A 15,650-nucleotide genomic window follows, 5' to 3' on the forward strand; every position below is an offset into this window, starting at 1 on the left:
TCCTCAAGCATGCTCCCTCCACCTCGGGATCTCGGGGAAGACCAGGGAGCTCACGGGGGTTTCCCACGCAACTTTGCTCTGGAGGCTTCACGGCAGGGAGATGGGGCGGCTGTTAGCCCTCTCCGGTGCTTTAGTTTCCCATCCCCTCAGAGGACTGGCTCGAGCTATATTTATACGTCCCGTTCCACCATCAGTCGGAGGTTGCCAAATAACCAGCCGGCAACCGCGGCGACGGAGCCCTACATGCTGGAGAAACTGCTCCACACCTTTCAAACCATGCGCTGCAGCGTCGACAACATCAGCCAGGAGCTCCGGGTGCTGAACACGCACCTAGCCGACCTCTCGCGCCACTTTAGCACCCTGCCTCATCCCGGCCACGCTCCTCGCAACGGCCCCGAATACTACGGCTGAACGAGACCCGAGGTCGCCCGGCCTTTCCAGAGCAGGCCTTGTGCGCTCGGACCCATAAAAGGCACCATTTATCGACAGGGACCAGCTCTTCCCCCTGACGCACCCATAGCTGTGAACAGCCAGGGAAGAGATTGTGGCGGCCTCGCGCATTTATAATGCTGCGGTCGTGTGGCTTGGAATGCTCGGCACCGTCCGATTCCGACGTCTCCTTTCCTCAATTTGATACTTTATATTGCCCCACCGCTTGAAATCCAAAAGCAACGCTAGAAATTTGTCTCCAGTGGTGTACATGTGTGACCTTTGGCAATAAAAAAGTGTCTCTTTGAATGCACAGAGCAGTCTTCTCTTATTTTAGCCGCATCTCAGCAAGTGTCGTGCGTATTAAAACATGGGTGGGCCTCCCAAACGTCTTGAAGATTTAGAACAGTAGCACTCTCCATGCTGTACTGTGTTTTTCTGTGTATAACACTAGGGGTTTCCCCCCAAAAAAACATTAGGCTCATCTTGTACACAGACGTAGCTGCCAAGTTCCTGCCTGAAAAAGAAGGGACCGGACCAGAAGTAGCAGACTGGAAGTAGCGCCGCCGCCATTTTGGAACTGGGCGGCGCATGCTCAGGAGTGACTTTTGATGCTGCTCTGCCCTGTTCCAAAATGGCCACCGCACCAGAAGTCGCGCTGCGGCCATTTTGGAACTGGGCAAAGCAGCATCAAAAGTCGCTTCTGAGCATGCTCCGCCCAGTTTCAAAATGGCCGCTGCGCCAGAATAAACCGGGGGGAAACAAAAAAAAAATCCGTTTTTTTCCGGCTGGGAACAGCTGGGAAAACGGGGGTTTCCTGGGGAATACGGGAGACTTGGCAGCTATGTACACAGGTAGTGCTGAAGGGTGTTTCCTTAATTTGGAGTCCCCCCCCCCCCAAATAGGGGGCATCTTGTACACAGGGGCGTCTTATAGACAGAAAAATACGCGATACAGTGGTACCGCGCAAGACGAAAACAATTCGTCCCGCGGGTCGTGCCGTCTTACAAAATTTTCGTCTTGCGGAAAGAAATGGCAGACGGCAAAAAAGTGCCTTTTTTTTTTGTCTTGCAAGACACGGCCGTAGAAAGCTCCGTCTTGCGAGGCAACAAGAAAGCTCCCGTCTTGGGGGCACTGTCATACAGTGGTTCCGCTCCTTCCTCCTGGGCCGTGTTCAGAAACTGGTGGTGGGGGATGAGTGTTCAGACCCCTGGGCTCTCACTTGTGGGGTGCCTCAGGGTTCGGTCCTCTCCCCCATGCTTTTTAACATCTACATGCGGCCGCTGGGAGAGATCATCAGGGGGTTTGGGCTGGGTGTTCATCAGTATGCGGATGATACCCAGCTCTACCTCTCTTTCAAATCAGAACCAGTGAAGGCGGTGAAGGTCCTGTGTGAGTGCCTGGAGGTGGTTGGAGGATGGATGGCAGCTAACACATTGAGGATGAATCCTGACAAGACAGAAGTACTGTTTTTGGGGGACAGGAGGCAGGTGGATGCTCCCTGGTCCTGAATGGGGTAACTGTGCCCCTGAAGGACCAGGTGCGCAGCCTGGGAGTCATTTTGGACTCACAGCTGTCCATGGAGGCGCAGGTCAATTCTGTGTCCAGGGCAGCTGTCTATCAGCTCCATCTGGTACACAGGCTGAGACCCTACCTGTCCGCGGACTGTCTCACCAGAGTAGTGTATGCTCTGGTTATCTCCCGCTTGGACTACTGCAATGCGCTCTACGTGGGGCTACCTTTGAAAGTGACCCGGAAACTACAACTAATCCAGAATGCGGCAGCTAGAGTGGTGACTGGGAGCGGCCGCCGAGACCACAAACGGCCTCGGTCCAGTATACCTGAAGGAGCGTCTCCACCCCCATCGTTCTACCCGGACACTGAGGTCCAGTGTCAAGGGCCTTCTGGCGCTTCCCTCATTGCAAGAAGCCAAGTTACAAGGAACCAGGCAGAGGGCCTTCTCGGTGGTGGCACCCACCCTGTGGAACGCCCTCCCGCCAGAGGTCAAAGAGAACAACAATTACCAGACCTTTAGAAGGCATCTCAAGGCAGCCCTGTTTGGGGAAGCTTTTAATGTTTGATGGATTTCTGTATTTTAATATTTTGTTGGAAGCCGCCCAGAGTGGCTGGGGGAACATGGCCAGATGCGCGGGGTATAAATAATAATAAATTATTATTATTATTATTATTATTATTATTAACAAAGAATCGCTAGACGCTTTCGTCTAGCAAGGTATTCGTCTTGCGAGGTACCACTGTATTGTGTGACATGTTCTATAGGATAAGGGCCGGTGAGTTGATCTGCGTGGGTTCTGCATTATTCAAACTTGAGAGCAAGAAACGTTTGAGCCCAGGAGCAGCTAGAAGTTCTACAAGTCTCTTAGTTGCTTTACAGTCTTAAATTCACAAAGAATGCAGGGAAAGTTTAACAAGGGGTTGGCAACTAAAATTGTTCTTGGACACCAGAAAGAGTTGGTTGGGGTGGCAGGGAGGATATAGATAGGGAAAAAAATTAAGATTTTGCTGCAGGGCGCGTGGGGTTCCGGAATGAGTTGTCCCTCTCACTTCCCTTCCCTGCAGGAAATGGACCTGGACGGTTGGTCCAATGTAAGTTTACGTTCCCTATAGTTGTAGTCGTTCTGAAGTCATGGAGACAAGCTCCTAAAAAAGCATGGGTAGGCAAACTAATCATGGAATCATAGAGTTGGAAGAGACCACAAGGGCCATCTAGTCCAACCCCCTGCCAAGCATTAAAGTCAATGTTTGCCCAAGTGTAGTACTTTACATTTCTCCTTGTTAAAATTCATCTTGTTTGCTTTGGCCCAGTTGTCTAATCTGTTAAGGTCATTTTGAAGTGTGATCCTGTCCTCTGGGGTATTAGCCACCCCTCCCAATTTGGTGTCGTCTGCAAACTTGCTCAGGATGCCCTCAAGCCCATCATCCAAGTCATTGATAAAGATGTTGAATAAGACTGGGCCCAAGACAGAACCCTGTGACACCCCACTAGTCACTACTCTCCAGGATGAGGAGGAGCCATTGATGAGCACCCTTTGGGTTCAGTCAGTAAGCCAGTTACAAATCCATTGAATGGTAGCGTTGTCTAGCCCGCATTTTACCAGCTTCTTTACAAGAATATCATGGGGCATCTTGTCAAAGGCCTTGCTGAAATCAAGATAGGCTACATCCACAGCGTTCCCTTCATCTACCAGGCTTGTAATTCTGTCAAAAAATGAGATCAGATTAATCTGACATGACTTATTTTTCAGAAACCCAGCTGACTTTTAGTGATCACAGCATTCCTTTCTAGGTGCTCACAGACCGTGAATATCATGGGGCACCTTGTCAAAGGCCTTGCTTAATGGCCCCATTGCCTTCTGATGGTCCAGGAATCAGCGTGTTTTGACATGCATCTCTGGGTTATTTGTGGGGCATAGGAATGCGTTCGTTTTTTCTCAAAATATAGTCCGGCCCCCCACAAGGTCTGAGGGACAGCGGACTGTCCCCCTGCTGAAAAAGCTTGCTGACCCCTGGTTTGGACACTGCTGAGCTAGTGGTCTGACTTGGTAGATGGCAGCTTACTAGGTCCCTATATAAGCTTGCCTTATACTAAGTTAGAACCACAGGTCATGTTCCCCAGCATGGTTAACTGATGGCGGTACACCAGGATCTCAGCAAGAAGCACTTCTCACTACCCAATGTCTTTATCCAGGTGGATAAAAGTCAATGTTTTTTAATCGAATTTTTAAAATCATAGAATCGTAGAGTTGGAAGAGACCACAAGGGCCATCCAGTCCAACCCCCTGCCGAGCAGGAAACACCATCAAAGCATTCCTGACAGATGGCTGTCAAGCCTCTGCCCAAAGACCTCCAAAGAAGGAGACTCCACCACACTCCTTGGCAGCAAATCCCACTGCCGAACAGCTCTTACTGTCAGGAAGTTCTTCCTAATGTTTAGGTAAAGGGACCCCTGACCATTAAGTCCAGTCGCGGACGACTGGGGTTGCGGCGCTCAATCTCACTTTACTGGCCGAGGGAGTTGGCATATAGCTTCCGGGTCATGTGGCCAGCATCACCAAGCCGCTTCTGGCGAACCAGAGCAGCGCACGGAAACGCCGTTTACCTTCCCGCTGGAGCGCTACCTATTTATCTACTTGCACTTTGACGTGCTTTCAAACTGCTAGGTTGACAGGAGTGTATGTGTGTGTGTGTGTGTGTGTGTGTGTGTGTGTGTGTGTGTATTGGTTTTTGCAAATGTTTCCCAAACATAACATCCCATCTGATACAACATAACAAACCTTTGGCTGTCGCAGGCTAGACAGGATGCAGGACTTAATAAAAGGCACCCTTTTCATTCGGACCCCTTCTTTTCCCAGATGCAAGTAGCAAAACCACTCTGGCAACCACGACGGCCGAAGAGGCGGCGAGGATATTGGCAGAGAAGCGCCGTCTTGCAAGGGAACAGAGGGAGCGGGAAGACCAGGAGAGAGCTCAAAGAGAAGAGGCAGAAAGGTACTTGTTTGTGTGTGTGTGTGTAATTTTTATTGGTTTTTCCCAATATTTTCCAACCAAACATCCATCTTGTAATAATAATATCTTGCAGGCCCATCTATATCTTGCAGGCCCTGAAACTCAGAGCTCTCTCGACTGGCTAACTAGACGCGGATTTCACTAAACGTTCCCCAGTGGACAAAACACACATGATGCATCCTAGTTTTTTTTACCAAATTCTGTTTTATATCGCATGTTTTTATATCCAACGTTTTGTAAGTGTTTTATATGTTCTGTATAATAGCAGTAGGTTACCGCTGCTATTATTATTATTATTATTATTATTATTATTATTATTATTATTATTATTAATGTTTTGTGTGTTATGTGCTATGGCCAACCGGCTAATGCAATAAAATTTTGATTGATTGATTGGTAATAATAATAAAGGTAAAGGGGCCCCTGACCATCAGGTCCAGTAGTGACCGACTCTGGGCTTGCGGTGCTCATCTCGCTCTATAGGCCGAGGGAGCCGGCGTTTGTCCGCAGACAGCTTTCGGGTCATGTGGCCAGCATGACTAAGCCGCTTCTGGCGCACCAGAGCAGCGCACGGAAACGCCGTTTACTTCCCCTATTTATCTACTTGCACTTTGATGTGCTTCCGAACTGCTAGGTGGGCAGGAGCTGGGACCGAGCAATGGGAGCTCACCCCGTCGCAGGGATTCGAACCACCGACCTTCTGATCAGCAAGCCCTAGAGACTCTGTGGTTTAACCCACAGCGCCACCTGGGTCCCTAATAATAATAATAATAATAATAATAATAATAATAATAATAATAATAATAAAGCACTGGGGTACATTCATATGATAAGTGATGTTATACAATTTATACCCCGCCCATCTGGCTGGGTTTCCCCAGCCACTCTGGGCGGCTTCCAACAGAAAAATAAAACACAGTGATCTATTAAACATTAAAAGCCTCCCTGAACAAAAGCCTTGTATACAAATTATAAAACCATTTGGCTCTTTCAGCCTAAGACTTCCCTCCTCCTCGACTAATGGTTTTCCAACTAAACCTCTGGTATGCATTTTATTATTATTATTATTATTATTATTATTATTATTATTATTATTATTGAAAAACGTTATTGAGCATAAGAACATTATACACCAAAAAGCAAACAAGCAAAAATTCCAAATCACACAACTTTTTATCAAGAAATCCTAGAATCATAGAGTTGGAAGAGACCACAAGGGCCATCCAGTCCAACCCCCTGCCAAGCAGGAAACACCATCAAAGCATTCTTGACATATGGCTGTCAAGCCTCTGCTTAAAGACCTCCAAAGAAGGAGACTCCACCACACTCCTTGGCAGCAAATTCCACTGCCGAACAGCTCATACTGTCAGGAAGTTCTTCCTCTTCCAGAGCAGAATACAGTGGTACTATTACTTCCCTCGATCTAGACGCTATACTCCTATTGATGCAGCCCAGAATTGCATTGGCTTTTTTAGCTGCTGCATCACACTGCTGACTCATGTCAAGTTTGTGGTCTACCAGGACTCCTAGATCCTTTTCACATGTACTGCTCTCAAGCCAGGTGTCTCCCATCCTGTATTTGTGCCTTCCATTTTTTTTGCCCAAGTGTAGTACTTTTTTAGCCAAGTGTAGCTTTTTTAGCTGCTGCATCACACTGCTGACTCATGTCAAGTTTGTGGTCTGCCAAGACTCCTAGATCCTTTAATGGTTGTTGACTAGAATGTAACTTAAAGGGAAAATCTTTGGAAAGGTTTTCTTTCCTCCAAAAGAAAATTGAAAACATTTGTAAAAAGAAATTTAAATCTGTTTTCTGCTGCTCCAGAGAAGCGGACACGGAGCAATGGATTCAAACTACAAGAAAGAAGATTCCACCTAAACATTAGGAAGAACTTCCTGACAGTAAGAGCTGTTCGGCAGTGGAATTTGCTACCAAGGAGTGTGGTGGAGTCTCCTTCTTTGGAGGTCTTTAAGCAGAGGCTTGACAGGCATATGTCAAGAATGCTTTGATGGTGTTTCCTGCTCGGCAGGGGGTTGGACTGGATGGCCCTTGTGGTCTCTTCCAACTCTACTATTCTATGATTCTATGAAAAAGGTCTGATTTAAATTTTACAAAATATGATGATGATGATTTTAAAAGCATTGATTTTTATCCACCCTGTGTAAAAGGAAGGATCTGAGCTGCTGTCGATTTATTTGGAACAGGATCAGAAAGGAAGAAGTCGCCATGCGAACCCTCGAGAAGCAGGCCCAGCTGGAAGAGGCCCTTCGGGAACCGGAAGATGAGCGGAGGGCAGGGGAAGAGGAGCCCCAAAGGCAGGAGGAGCAAGAGAAGATGGCTGAGCTCCAACTTCAGGTTTGGACTCACGGCACAGAGTGGAAAGAGGCTAGATACTGGGAAATATTTTAGGTCTCTGGGATGCTCAGCAGTCTGCAAAAAGCACCCTTTGGGGGATTGACGGCAGCTGTCCCAGGATCCAATGGATCTTAATTTTCATTTTGTTGTTGTTGTTTAGTCGTGTCCGACTCTTCGTGACCCCACGGACCAGAGCACGCCAGGCACTCCTGTCTTCCACTGCCTCCCACAGTTTGGTCAAACTCGTGTTGCTAGCTTCGAGAACACTGTCCAACCATTTCATTTTAGGCTTCTAAAATACAGAATACAGTGGTACTATTACTTCCCTTGATCTAGACGCTATACTCCTATTGATGCAGCCCAGAATTGCATTGGCTTTTTGAGCTACTGCATCACACTGTTGACTCATGTCAAGTTTGTGGTCCACCAGGACTCCTAGATCCTTTTCACATGTACTGCTCTCCAGCCAGGTGTCTCCCACCCTGTATTTGTGCCTTTCATTTTTATTTTTTTTGCCCAAGTGTAGTACTTTACAGTTCTCCCTGTTAAAATTCATCTTGTTTGCTTTGGCCCATTTCTCTAATCTGTTAAGGTCATTCTGAAGTGTGATCCTGTCCTCTGGGGTGTTAGCCACCCCTCCCAATTTGGTGTCGTCTGCAAACTTGCTCAGGATGCCCTCAAGCCCATCATCCAAGTCATTGATCAAGATGTTGAATAAGACTTGGCCCAAGACAGAACCCTGTGGCACCCCACTAGTCACTACTCTCCAGGATGAGGAGGAGCCACTGATGAGCACCCTTTGGGTTCGGTCCGCCAGCCAGTTACAAATCCACTGAATGGTAGCATTGTCTAGCCCGCTTTCCATTTTTAAGTTTGGAAGGGAGGCGTTGCTTTGGAAGGCGATGCACAACATGACCGTTCCAGAGTTGAGGTTGAAGGATCGTCGCTTCGACACTGGCGATCTTTGCTTCTTGCAGTACACACTGGCATTAGTTCGCCTGTCTCCCCGAGCGACGTGCCAGATTTTCCGGAGACCCCGTTGACGGAATCTCTTGCAACGCGCTGGACATCTTGCATTTTGGAGAGCTGTCCCTGTTTTGCTATTTCCTTTCGGGTGGGGTTTTGGGAACGGAAGGGTTCCGCCAGTGATTCCTCTCTCTCTCCCCCCCCCCCCAACTTTAGCGAGAAGAGGCGGAGGCAACAGCTCTGAAGGAAGCCGAGAAACAGCGTCGGGAACGGGAGTGGATCGTGCAGCAGAACAAGCAAGAGCGGCTGCAGAGGAAAAAGGTGAGACTCCTGCCTTTGTTGCTCTCAATCCTTTCCTTCAGTGTGATGTAGTGGTTAAGAGCCAGTGTGGTATAGCGGTTAAGAGCGGTAGACTCGTAATCTCGGGAATCGGGTTCGCGTCTCCGCTCCTCCACATGCAGCTGCTGGGTGCATAGCTGCCAAGTACCCCGTTTTCCCCGGGAAACCCCCGTTTTTACTGACCTTTTCCCGGTGGTCCCCCGTATCACTTCGTCTCCCGTTTTTCTCCGTTATTTTCAACTGCCGGCAGCCATTTCCCCCCTTTTTTCTGATTTGCAGCAGAAAACAACCTTTTACCCTCCTCTATATGACATCCTTTTATATATTGGAATCTTCTTTCTTGTAGTTTGAATCCATTGCTCCGTGTCCGCTTCTCTGGAGCAGCAGAAAACAACCTTTCTCCCTCCTCTATTTGACATCCTTTTATACGGTATATTTGAACATGGCTATCATATCACCCCTTAACCACTGTATTCTGCTCTGCTCAGACGTAACGTGGAGTACTGTGTCCAGTTCTGGGCACCACAGTTCAAGAAGGATACTGACAAGCTGGAACGTGTCCAGAGGAGGGCAACCAAAATGGTCAAAGGCCTGGAAACGATGCCTTATGAGGAACGGCTTAGGGAGCTGGGTATGTTTAGCCTGGAGAAGAGAAGGTGAAGGGGTGATATGATAGCCATGTTCCAATATATCAAAGGATGTCATATAGAGGAGGGTAAAAGGTTGTTTTCTGCTGCTCCAGAGAAGCGGACACGGAGCAATGGATTCAAACTACAAGAAAGAAGATTCCACCTCAACATTAGGAAGAACTTCCTGACAGTGAGAGCTGTTCGGCAGTGGAATTTGCTGCCAAGGAGTGTGGTGGAGTCTCCTCCTTTGGAGGTCTTTAAGCGGAGTCTTGACAGCCATCTGTCAGGAATGCTTTGATGAAAACCTTGTGGCAGCTGCAAATAGAGTTTGCTCCCCCATGTTCTGTGATTTAAATATCTTAGATAATAGGGTCAACTATGTTACAAAGCTAATAATCCCAGCCCAACATAGGACATTTATGCTGGCCCGACTTTCCCTCGGCATTTTAAAATAAGATGCTTTTGGAGGGGAAATATTTCTATGATATGATAGCCATGTTCAAATATATAAAAGGATGTCATATAGAGGAGGGTGAAAGGTTGTTTTCTGCTGCTCCAGAGAAGCGGACACGGAGCAATGGATTCAAACTACAAGAAAGAAGATTCCACCTAAACATTAGGAAGAACTTCCTGACAGTAAGAGCTGTTCGGCAGTGGAATTTGCTGCCAAGGAGTGTGGTGGAGTCTCCTTCTTCTTTGGAGGTCTTTAAGCAGAGGCTTGACAGCCATATGTCAAGAATGCTTTGATGGTGTTTCCTGCTTGGCAGGGGGTTGGACTGGATGGCCCTAGTGGTCTCTTCCAGCTCTATGATTCTATGATTCTATGACAGGCATATGTCAAGAATGCTTTGATGGTGTTTCCTGCTCGGCAGGAGGTTGGACTGGATGGCCCTTGGGAGTCTCTTCCAACTCTAGGATTCTATGATTCTACTCCCTGCTTGCATTCAAGGGTCTCCAAGCTGCGAAAGGAAAGGGCCAGATGGGCGTGGTCACAAGAATACATTATTATTATTATTATTATTATTATTAACTGAGTCTTGGTGTTCTCTAAGTGGTGTGACTTTTCTTGGACAGAGAATAGAAGAAATAATGAGGAGGACCCGGAAGGCAGAGCAGAACGACACCAAGGTAAATGTCTTCCAACGTCGGCTAAGGCGCCTGATTTCTGTTGCTAGTGTGCAAGGAGAACGTTGTTTTCTCTGACCTCCCACAGCCGTGCCCTGATCTCATTTCATTTCATTAGAATTTCTATTGTTTATTTTACACATATTTTCATACAAAACATCACAGTCTGCAAAAAGAAATGAAACATTTGGCTCCAATTTTGCACAAATACTTGCCTTGTATTGCAGGCACAGGCAAACTCCTGCCCTCCAGATGTTTGGGACGACAATTCCCCTAAGTGGATTTGTAACTGGCTAACTGACCGAACCCAAAGGGTGCTCATCAATGGCTCCTCCTCATCCTGGAGAGTAGTGACTAGTGGGAAGAACCACAGGGTTCTGTCTTGGGCCCAGTCTTATTCAACATCTTTATCAATGACTAGGATGATGGGCTTGAGGGCATCCTGAGCAAGTTTGCAGACGACACCAAATTGGGAGGGGTGGCATCTGCAGAAAACAGCAGCCGGAGACGCTTTCAGGTGGTTCCCAATTTAGCGGATGATCTCCTGCAATGATTTTGCAGATAAAGTCGCTCAGATTCGGGAAGAGGTAGACTCCACCGTGGGAGCAGGGGAGTGCTAGAGTCCTGTCTAGACAGGTTGTGTGGGATCAATTCCAATAACATCCTCCGAGGATGTGGACAGGCTGCTTGCACAAGTGAAACCAACCACCTGTCTCCTTGACCCTTGCCCATCCTGGCTTATAAAAGCGAGCCGGGAACAGCTGGGCGATGGGCTTTGCAGGGTGGTGAATGCTTCTCTCTGCGAGGGAGCCTTCCCAGACCTGCTGAAAGAGGCGGTTATTAAACCGCTTGTTAAAAAACCATCTTTAGATGTGGCCAATATAGCCAACTATCGCCCAGTCTCAAATCTTCAATTCCTGGGCAAAGTGATTGAGCGAGTGGTTGCTGAACAACTCCAAGCACGCCTGGAAGAAGCGGACCATTTGGATCCCTTCCAGTCGGGATTCAGGCCTCATCATGGGACTGAAACTGCCTTGGTCGCACTGGTCGATGATCTCCGGAGAGCTAGGGACAAAAGGTGAGAGCTGTTTCCTAGTTCTGCTGGATCTCTCAGCGGCTTTTGACACCATCGACCATAACCTCCTTCTGGACCGTCTAGAGTGGTTGGGAGCTGGGGGCACTGTCATACAGTGGTTCTGCTCCTTCCTCCTGGGCCGTGTTCAGAAAGTGGTGGTGGGGGATGAGTGTTCAGACCCCTGGGCTCTCACTTGTGGGGTGCCTCAGGGTTCTGTCCTCTCCCCCATGCTTTTTAACATCTATATGCAGCCGCTGGGAGAGATCATCAGGGGGTTTGGGCTGGGTGTTCATCAGTATGCGGACGATACCCAGCTCTACCTCTCTTTCAAATCAGAACCAGTGAAGGTGGTGAAGGTCCTGTGTGAGTGCCTGGAGGCGGTTGGAGGATGGATGGCGGCTAACAGATTGAGGTTGAATCCTGACAAGACAGTACTGTTTTGCGGGGACAGGAGGCGGGCGGGTGAGGGGGACTCCCTGGTCCTGAATGGGGTCACTGTGCCCCTGAAGGACCAGGTGCGCAGCCTGGGAGTCATTCTGGACTCACAGCTGTCCATGGAGGCGCAGGTCAATTCTGTGTCCAGGGCAGCTGTCTATCAGCTCCATCTGGTACACAGGCTGAGACCCTACCTGCCTGCAGACTGTCTCGCCAGAGTGGTGCATGCTCTAGTTATCTCTCGCTTGGACTACTGCAATACGCTCTACATGGGGCTACCTTTGAAGGTGACCTGGAAACTACAACTAATCCAGAATGCGGCAGCTAGACTGGTGACTGGGAGCGGCTGCCGAGACCACATAACATCGGTCTTGAAAGACCTACATTGGCTCCCAGTATGTTTCCAAGCACAATTCAAAGTGTTGGTGCTGACCTTTAAAGCCCTAAACAGCCTCGGTCCAGTATACCTGAAGGAGCGTCTCCACCCCCATCGTTCTGCCCGGACGCTGAGGTCCAGTGTCAAGGGCCTTCTGGCGCTTCCCTCATTGCAAGAAGCCAAGTCACAGGGAACCAGGCAGAGGGCCTTCTCGGTAGTGGCGCCCACCCTGTGGAATGCCCTCCCACCAGATGTCAAAGAGAACAACAATTACCAGACCTTTAGAAGGCATCTCAAGGCAGCCCTGTTTAGGGAAGCTTTTAATGTTTGATGGATTTTTTGTTGGAAGTCGCCCAGAGTGGCTGGGGTAACCCAGCCAGATGGGCGGGGTATAAATATTATTATTATTATTATTATTATTATTATTATTATTATTATTATTATTTCTTTGACATCTGCTGGGAGGGCGTTCCCTCTGCCTGGTTCCCTGTAACTTTGCTTCTCGCAGGGAGGGAAGTGCCAGGGGAGAGGGGACTCCGTCCCCGTCCCCAGTCCGGGATGGCGTTTCTCCTTCACTGGTCTTTCAGGACCAGTGTCATATGGCCTCAATCAGACTTGTTTTAAATCCTTTATTTTACAGAAAGGTTGAACCTTGCTGCCATTCCTCTCAAGAATGACAACTCGAGGAAGGTTTCCTATGGCTTTTAATGCTCTTCTGATGCCAGCTGGGCACAGGACTATTCTATAACAAGCAGCACATCTTGCAACTGATTCTTTCTGCTTCCTCTCACGCAGAACGAGGACAAGTCCAATGAGGAGGAGGACGAAGGCGTCGAAGAAGACGACGAGCTGGGCCTCGAAAAGCAAGATCAGCCTGGTAAGGGATTTCAGTTGAATCGATAAGGTTCGACTTTACTTTTGTTGTTGTTGTTGAGTCGTTTAGTCGTGTCCGACTCTCCATGACCCCATGGACCAGAGCATGCCAGGCACTCCTGTCTTGCACTGCCTCCCGCAGTTTGGTCAAACTCAAGTTCGTAGCTTCGAGAACACTGTCCAACCATCTCGTCCTCTGTCGTCCCCTTCTCCTTGTGCCCTCCATCTTTCCCAACATCAGGGTCTTTTCCAGGGAGTCCCCTTCTCCTTGTGCCCTCCATCTTTCCCAACATCAGGGTCTTTTCCAGGGAGTCTTCTCTTCTCATGAGGTGGCCAAAGTATTGCAGCCTCAGCTTCAGGATCTGTCCTTCCAGTGAGCACTCAGGGCTGATTTCCTTCAGAATGGATAGGCTTGATCTTCTTGCAGTCCATGGGACTCTCAAGAGTCTCCTCCAGCACCATAATTCAAAAGCATCAATTCTTCGGCGATCAGCCTTCTTTCTGGTCCAGCTCTCACTTCCATACATCACTACTGGGAAAACCATAGCTTTAACTATACGGACCTTTGTTGGCAAGGTGATGTCTCTGCTTTTTAAGATGCTGTCTAGGTTTGTCATTGCTTTTCTCCCAAGAAGCAGGCGTCATTTAATTTCGTGACTGCTGTCACCATCTGCAGTGATCAAGGAGCCCAAGAAAGTAAAATCTCTCACTGCCTCCATTTATTCCCCTTTTATTTGCCAGGAGGTGATGGGACCAGTGGCCATAATCTTGGTTTTTTTGATGCTGAGCTTCAGACCATATTTTGCCCTCTCCTCTTTCACCCGCATTACAAGGTTCTTGAATTCCTCCTCACTTTCTTCCATCAAGGTTGTGTCGTCTGCATATCTGAGGCTGTTGATATTTCTTCCGGCAATCTTAATTCCGGTTTGGGATTCATCCAGTCCAGCCTTTCGCATGATGAATTCTGCATATAAGTTAAATAAGCAGGGAGACAATATACAACCTTGTCGTACTCCTTTCCCAATTTTGAACCACTCAGTTGTTCCATATCCAGTTCTAATTGTAGCTTCTTGTCCCACATAGAGATTTCTCAGGAGACAGGTGAGGTGATCAGGCACTCCCATTTCTTGAAGAACTTGCCATAGTTTGCTGTGGTCGACACAGTCAAAGGCTTTTGTGTAGTCAATGAAGCAGAAGTAGACATTTTTTCTGGAACGAGTACAACCTTGTCGTACTCCAATATACAACCTTGTCGTACTTATTATTTTTATTATAATTAGTATTTCTACTACTATTTCAGAAAAAGCAAAATATGACTCCTCCCTCAAAGATGGTCCGGAGGCTGTGTGTGATTGGACCGCGTCGGAAGAAGAGAGATCAAAAATGGAACCGGATGGTGTCTTTGTAAATGGGGATGAGCAGGAGGAGGTTGACCGGAGGAACAATGGTGGTGGGAATTTGATGTATTTGACTCAGGCAAAAGAAGCCAGGTAAGCTCATAGCTGCCAAGTACCCCGTTTCCCCCGGGAAACCCCCGTTTTTACTTACCTTTCCCCGGTGGTCCCCGTATCACTTCGTCTCCCGTTTTTCTCCGTTATTTTCTCCTGCCGGCGGCCATTTTTTCCTTTCCGATTTGCCCGTCTATGGGCACCAAAAATGGCCGCCACCGGCTTCAAAAGTCGCATCTACGCATGTCCGGAAGTGCGTAGATGCGACTTCCGGTGTCGGCGGCGGCCATTTTTTGTGCCCATAGATGGGCAGAGCAACACCGGAAGTTGCATCGACGCACTTCCTGACATGCGCACAAGCGAATTTCGAAGCCGGCGGCGGCCATTTTTGGTGCCCATAGAAGGGCAAAGCGACACCGGAAGTTATGTCGACGCAACTTCCAGTGTCACACGGCTGCCAGTCCCGGATTCTGAAGTCCGGGACTTGGAAGGTAAGGGTCCAAGGTGTACTTAAACTGAAAGTACTCAAACCGAGGTATGACTGTACGTTGTGACCCCACTCCTGCCCCCCCTCCAAAAAAACAGCCCTGTACAGTGGTCCCTTGGTTCTCAAACTTAACCCATTCCGGAAGTCCGTTCCAAAATCAAAGCATTCCACAACCAAGGTCATGCAAAAGGGATGAATCCGTTCCAGACTTTTAAAAGCAGCAGTTTAACACTAATTTTACTCTCTGACGAGACCATCGAACCATAGAATGAAAGCAATCATAGAATCCTAGAGTTGGAAGAGACCAAAAGGGCCATCCAGTCCAACCCCCTGCCAAGCAGGAAATGCCATCAAAGCTTTCTTGACATATGGCTGTCAAGCCTCTGCTTAAAGACCTCCAAAGAAGGAGACTCCACCACACTCCTTGGCAGCAAATTCCACTGCCGAACAGCTCTTACTGTCAGGAAGTTCTTCCTCATGTTTAGGTGGAATCTTATTTCTTGCAGCTTGAATCCATTGCTCCGTGTCCGCTTCTCTGGAGCAGCAGAAAACAACCTTTCACCCTCCTCTATATGACATCCTTTTATA

General features: G+C 48.2%; 1 protein-coding gene across 7 annotated transcripts in view; it reads left to right on the forward strand.

Annotated features, from left to right (window-relative positions):
- LOC118078391 (ensconsin) overlaps window positions 1-15,650 on the forward strand; it is a 60,228-nt gene that overhangs the window by 42,414 nt on the left and 2,164 nt on the right. For all 7 annotated transcript variants that reach the window (XM_060270361.1, XM_060270362.1, XM_060270360.1 and 4 more), the window contains 6 exons: window positions 4,803-4,938; window positions 7,159-7,309; window positions 8,492-8,596; window positions 10,318-10,371; window positions 13,050-13,131; window positions 14,428-14,617. In XM_060270361.1, coding sequence (XP_060126344.1) covers window positions 4,803-4,938; window positions 7,159-7,309; window positions 8,492-8,596; window positions 10,318-10,371; window positions 13,050-13,131; window positions 14,428-14,617 — 718 coding nt within the window. The remainder of the gene's footprint in view (window positions 1-4,802; window positions 4,939-7,158; window positions 7,310-8,491; window positions 8,597-10,317; window positions 10,372-13,049; window positions 13,132-14,427; window positions 14,618-15,650) is intronic.

This window comes from Zootoca vivipara, chromosome Z, assembly GCF_963506605.1.
Source record: "Zootoca vivipara chromosome Z, rZooViv1.1, whole genome shotgun sequence".
Lineage (NCBI taxonomy): Eukaryota > Metazoa > Chordata > Lepidosauria > Squamata > Lacertidae > Zootoca > Zootoca vivipara.